At 54.5% G+C, this 6,000-nt stretch overlaps 1 protein-coding gene across 5 annotated transcripts in view; it reads right to left on the bottom strand.

The window, feature by feature from the left end:
* Window positions 1–1,114: 1,114 nt before the first annotated feature.
* Window positions 1,115–6,000, bottom strand: part of ST3GAL2 (ST3 beta-galactoside alpha-2,3-sialyltransferase 2) — a 56,956-nt gene continuing 52,070 nt past the window's right edge. For all 5 annotated transcript variants that reach the window (XM_054248708.2, XM_035282210.3, XM_078357734.1 and 2 more), the window contains 3 exons: window positions 4,823–4,868; window positions 4,442–4,561; window positions 1,115–3,462 (listed from right to left, as the gene is read on the bottom strand). In XM_054248708.2, the coding sequence (XP_054104683.1) occupies window positions 3,289–3,462; window positions 4,442–4,561; window positions 4,823–4,868 (340 nt within the window). In that variant the 3' untranslated portion in view covers window positions 1,115–3,288. The remainder of the gene's footprint in view (window positions 3,463–4,441; window positions 4,562–4,822; window positions 4,869–6,000) is intronic.

Below are 6,000 nucleotides of genomic sequence, written 5' to 3'. Positions count from 1 at the left end.
CTCAGCAGTCACCTACCAAGTGACCACCTCTTTCCAGGTTTACCAAATCCAAGTTCCAATGCCCCAGGCCTATTCTGGTCAGAGACACCCTGGTACTGTGCCGCAGTCCCCAGCTTTGAGTTCTGGCCTCAGGGAGTGAAGTCCCAGTCACCTTACACCTCCCCCTCATCGTTGTTCCCATCAACTCTAAACCTGTGAAACCACCCTTAGGTCCACAAGCAGCACCACCTAAGGCTCCCTGAGCTGGGTGTGATGATGGGCGCCTGTAGTCCAGCTACTCAGGAGGCTCAGGCAGAAAAATCATTTCAACCTGGGAGGGAGAGGTTGCAGTGAGCCGAGATGGAGCCATTGCACTCCAGTCTGGGTGGCACAGTGAGACACCACCTCCAGCATCTGTTCCAGAGATGGCTGTTTCTTCCTCTTCCCTTGTACCATGTGCAGTCAAGATGTGGGTCGCAGGCTCAGCACAGTGGTTCACACCTGTTATCCCAATACTTTGGGGGGCGCTGAGGAGGGAAGACTGCTTGATCCCAGGAGTTAAAAGTCGACCAGCCTGGGCAACATGGTAACCCCCCCCCCTTTTTTTTGAGACGAGATGGCACCACTGCACTCCAGCCTGGGCAACAAGAGCAAGACTCTGCCCCCCCCCAAAAAAATTGCAGGTCGCCTGTATCATGATGGAAATGGGGCGTGTAGAGGCAGGGCTGTGCCAGAGGGGAAAACCTGGCTTAGATGCACTCCCTAAGAAGTGGGGACAGTGCAGCCTGTGGCTACCCAAATGCATCAGAGCCTGATGGAAACCCGAAGACGTCACATTAATAGAGGCCAAAGTGATTAAAGGACAGCTGCTGCGAGGAGCTGCTACCAGGAATTCTCTCCAATGAATTCCTCTTAGAAGAAACAGAAGGGGGGACGAGTTGAATTTTAACCAAAATGCTTGGAGCCTCTCAGATTTCAGTGCCATGGGGTTTTAAGAGAGCAGAGTTCAGGAACGAGGTGCTCCTTTGTAGCGGGTGTCTGGGTATATCCCATTCCCCCAACATTCTCAGTCACAGCTACCTTCCAGAGACCACCTTCTCCCCACCATCATGCCCATTTCAGAACAATGAAGAACTAGAGAGCTTTTTCTTTTTAATTCAGAAAGAGAAAGGGAAGGAAATAAAAAAGTTTGTTTAAATAACTATTGCAGAAAAGATGTGGCTGGATGCTGGGACCTACCTCTTAAAGGATGGGTATTTAATTTTTTGAGACAGAGTCTCGCTCTGTCGCCCAGGCTGGAGTGCAGTGACACAATCTCAGCTCACTGCAACCTTCACTTGGGTTCAAGGGATTCTCATGCCTCAGCCTCCTGAGTGGCTGGAATTACAGGTGCACACCACGATGCCCGGCTAATTTTTGTATTTTTTTGGTAGAGACAGGTTTTGGCCATGTTGACCAGGCTGGTCTTGAACACCTGACCTTGAGTGATCTGCTCACCTCGGCCTCCCTAAGTGCTGGGATGACAGGTGTGAGCCACTGTGCCTGGCCAGATTCATGATTTAAAACAAAGAAACAAGAAATAAATTATTTTGCTCAATACTGTTTGGCATAATTGCATTGTTTTTCATATTTTCAACACTCAAAACAGCCTCTTCAGGAAACACTGAGATGGGAGTGGCAAGACTGGCTGGGTCCTAGCTCTCTAAAACCGTGGGGATTGGGGGCGCCCCAAGAGGCATTGTCCTCCCATCACCCCCATTTTTACTCTTCCTACTTTCGGAATTGGGAAGGACCACATTCAAGCTAAGTTCCCAATATATTAACTTTCAGAGGTGCCCACTGCCCGTCCCAACCCTCTCCTAACCAAGTCCCCTGCCGGTCCCTGTTCCCCCATCCAGCTGCAGGAACCCACCAAGGGCCAGGAGGCTGCCTGGTGGTGTCAACTAGGAAAAGGGGGAGCATCTGCACCGTCACTGTTGGGAAGGGGGTTCTATTAGTGGTCTGAGAGCTTCACAGAAGCCCTTGCCCCCTCCTAAACTTCCCCAGCCTCGAAGGGGGAGAATTCACCAGCAGCCCAGTCAGGGACCTAAGCTGGGTTCAGCCATGCAAGCAGCTTCCAGGTGGAACCCTAGCCGCGAGCTTCTCAGCCCTTCTAGAGCAGGAGATGGAGAGCGGGGTAGAGGGAGATGACCTGCTGTGCACAAGTCTCCTCTTCCCCGGCCGGCTGCGGGTTGCGGGCTGGGCCAGCTCAGGATTTGCAAATAATCTGCGGGTCGGCCACCCTTGGCAGCTTCGGCGTAACCAAAACATGAGCCCTAGGCAGTCATCCCCAAGCGAGAGGCGATGGATGAAGGAGGTGCATGCAGCGAGCAGCCGGGCCCATCGCCAGCCTCCTTCCGCCATTCAGCCACCTCCCCAGAGCTGGCCAAAGACTGGGGAAGGGAGGGAGCCGGGAGGCAGGGTTTTTTTCCAGAGCAACAGGTAGGCTGGTGAGGAGGCCCCGGGCCCAGGGAGAGGCGCTGAGAAGGCTGCGGGTGAACAGGAGGGCCGAGGGCACACGTGAGTGAGAGCACCTTGCACTGGAGGGGACAGGGCTTCCTGCCCTGTCCCCTCCACCTGTCCGGAGTTCGGCCCGGGCGCACCCCACCCTGCAGGGGACGCCACTCCCGGCTTCCTGGAGACGCGAGAGGCCCTGGGGAAGCGGCCGTCCCACAGTGCTGCCGAGGCGGGGCGGGGTGGGACAGCGGGTCCCGCGCCCCGGGCTCCGCCCCGACGGCGTTTCTTTGGTGGGTCTGCACGCGCCCATCCGGGCCGGCGGGGAAAGGGGCCAGGCGGCCACCGCTCTCCTGAGGCCCGCAACGACTGCGGAGGGCGCCCACTCCCCTCCCGGGCCGGCCAGCGACTGAGACGCTCCTTCGGCGGAGCCTGAAAGAAGTGCTTCGCCAAGGCCCACAGCATGCTCTCCTCCTCAGAAAGCGGGAAAGAAAACGCTAACCCAAAGCATAAGAAGTGGGGACTGAGCGGCCACCGGCCCGCCCCCGAAGGCCATTGATTGGAGGAGACGGGACCCAGCACCGGAAGTTCTCCTTGAGTCGCATGATTAGCGGGGAGAAACAGAAGCTCCGCCCGACTGCAGCGCTGATTGGTGCCAGGCCCAGCCGGTCCCGAGTCTCATGATTGGCGGGGGACAGCAGGCGCCCCCTGTACTGCAGCATGATGGGTCCCAGGTCCAAGGTCCCAGGTCCCAGGTCCCGGGCCGGAGCGCGGGCGCCTTACGGTTGTGCCGGGAGGAGCACGGCGAGGCCCGGCTTAGTTACCCCGGTAGACCTCAATCTTGCTGGCCTTGGCCAGCATGTCGATTATGTGGGCCTCGAAGTCCGCGTCGTGTACGCCTGTCTTCCGGAACTCGCCCGCATACCGGTTGTTCTCCCAGTAGTGGTGCCAGTTTCCCCGGCTGTCGGCCCCGAACCCGTACACGTTCACCTGCGGGGAAGCGCGGCGCAGCGTCACCCCAGGTGGGGACCCAGAGGGCGGCTGGGGCGGCCTTGGGATGACAGGGAGGACAGGGGAGAGGGAGGCCCCAGGGAGATGCGGACCCGTCAGGCCTGGCCTAAGGATACGGACTCAGATGGGGACACCACCTTCCCTTTGCAGTTGTCCTTCCTCTCCAGCCCTTGCTAATTCCTCCTTTCCTTTTATTTTTTGAAATGGAGTGCTTTTGATCAGCACAATTGCAATGAAGCACTTGCTGGCAAGGTGGGCGTACTGGACCTCAGCTCTGCTCTTGGTGTCATGGCAGCCCCGGCCACTGGTGGAACGGGTTCTCTGAACGACTAAGTTCCATTTTTACACGAAGTAGGCTTGGGGCTCAGAGCTGGTGGGGGCAGCCTTTCAGTTGGAATTCAACTACGTACACTCTCCATTCTATTTATATTCTTTTATTCCTTTTTTCAAGACGGAGTCTTGCTCTGTCGCCCAGGCTGAAGTGCAATGGTGTGATCTTGGCTTATTGCAACCTCCACCTCCTGGGTTCAAGTGATTCTCCTGCCTCGGCCTCCCGATTAGCTGGGATTATAGGCGTGCCCCACCACATCTGGCTAATTTTTTGTATTTTTAATAAAGATGGGGTTCCCCCATATTGGCCAGGCTGCTCTCGAACTTCTGACCTCAAGTGATCCACCCACCTCAGCCTCCCAAAGTGCTGAGATTACAGGTGTGAGCCCCTGCACCCTGCCAATAATTTAACTTTTTAATGAAATGACTTCGGACTTAGTAAACTCATGACAGCAAAAAACATTTGGGAAAGGCAGATCTATGCTTTACAGCCTAGAGGTGGGGGAAACCAAGGCCATGTGGATTCTGCCTACAGAACCACATTCCTCTGGAAGCCGGCTAAGACTGGAGAAGGGCTGCACTCCTCTGTTCCATGGGTTCCCACTACCCCCACCACAGGCCTACCCACCTCATCGCACACATGCAAGGCAAAGAAGAGCACCAGCATCCCTGTGGAAGGGTACCGCCCATGATGCTCTGTCCACCTGTCGTGGATATACTTGAAGAAGGCTGGGTTGTAGATCTGGACCTGGGAGAAGAGATGACAGGTACATGAGGGGTTTAGGAACAGATTCAGGCTAGACTGATCAGATTCTGCTTGTCTATGCCCATCAGCAGACATATGTCTGTGTCTCCTGGCTCCTGTGACATCTGCTGGGGACAGGTATCCCAGCACATGGGGACCCTGAGCTTCTGGAGGGGAACTGGAACACACCTAAGCCAAAGGACCAGGTGCACGGGCTGGGCCAGCACTGTTTCCACTGAAGTGGGGAGGAAGTGAGGAGCTTACCTTTTCTTTATCCACTCGAAGGAAGGACTTCACTGGGGCGTAGGTGCTGTAAGCAGACAGAAAGATAACATTTCAGGCCAGATGCGGTGGCTCATGCCTACAATCCCAGCACTTTGGGAGGCCAAGGCAGGTGGATCACCTGAGGCCAGGAGTTCGAAGCCAGCCTGACCAACATGGTGAAACCCCATCTCTACTAAAAATACAAAGATTGGCTGGGTGTGGTGGTACATAGCTGTTATCCCAGCTACTTGGGAGGCTGAGGTTTCAGTGAGCTGAGCTGGGAAGCAGAGGTTGCAGTGAGCTGAGATCACACCACTGCACTCCAGCCTGAGTGACAGAGTAAGACTCCATCTCAAAAAATAAAAGAAAGGTAGCATTTCAGGTAGCCCCATGGGATCTAGGGATACCCCTCCCCACGAAGTCTGAGTGACATCAGCCCGACACCTTCCAGACTGCTCTGCTTCTGGACTGCTCTTCCCCGGCTCGTTCATCACTGCCATGCCTTGCTCCAGAGCCTCCAATGGCTCCCCACGGCATCCAAAATAAAATGGGGATGTTTTAGGCAAGTGCTGAGGCCTTCCCTAGTCCAGCCCCAACCTTCCTCCCCCAGCTCTCTGCTGTGAGCTCTCCATTAGAGCTGGCAATCATCTCAAAGCCACCATGTTTCTGTTCTCACACCTGCCCTCGATCCACTACCCTCAGGCTTTGCACAGACCCCACCTCTCTGCAGCCAGCCATGGCCCCCGTAAGTACATGCCTTTCTCTGAATGTCTATGGTACTTCAACTCTACTGCACTCATTTTAGCCCTCAGGTCTCCCAAACATGACATAATGAATATCCTCAAGTCAGGAAACTATAACTCATTACTTTTGCGTTTATAAAATACATGGTGACAATAACCAAAAGGTAGTAACAAACCAAGTGTCCACTGAAGGCTAAGCAGATACACAAAACAGGTATATCCCTAAAATGGAAGCTTTTTTAGCCTTTAAAAAACACAGGAAATTCTGACACATGCTACAAAATGCATGAACAACAAGGACATTATGTTAAGTCAGTCAGACAAAAGGACAAATATAGTTATGATCTGACTTAAATGAAGCATCAAGAATAGTTAAATCAAGCCGGGTACAGTGGCTCACATCTGTAACCCCAGCACTTTAGGAGGCCAAGGCGG

This window comes from Callithrix jacchus, chromosome 20 (genome assembly GCF_049354715.1).
Source record: "Callithrix jacchus isolate 240 chromosome 20, calJac240_pri, whole genome shotgun sequence".
In the NCBI taxonomy this organism is placed as follows: Eukaryota; Metazoa; Chordata; class Mammalia; order Primates; family Cebidae; genus Callithrix; species Callithrix jacchus.
The sequence above is the reverse complement of the archived record's forward strand: the minus strand, read 5'-3'. Positions and strand labels throughout refer to the sequence as shown.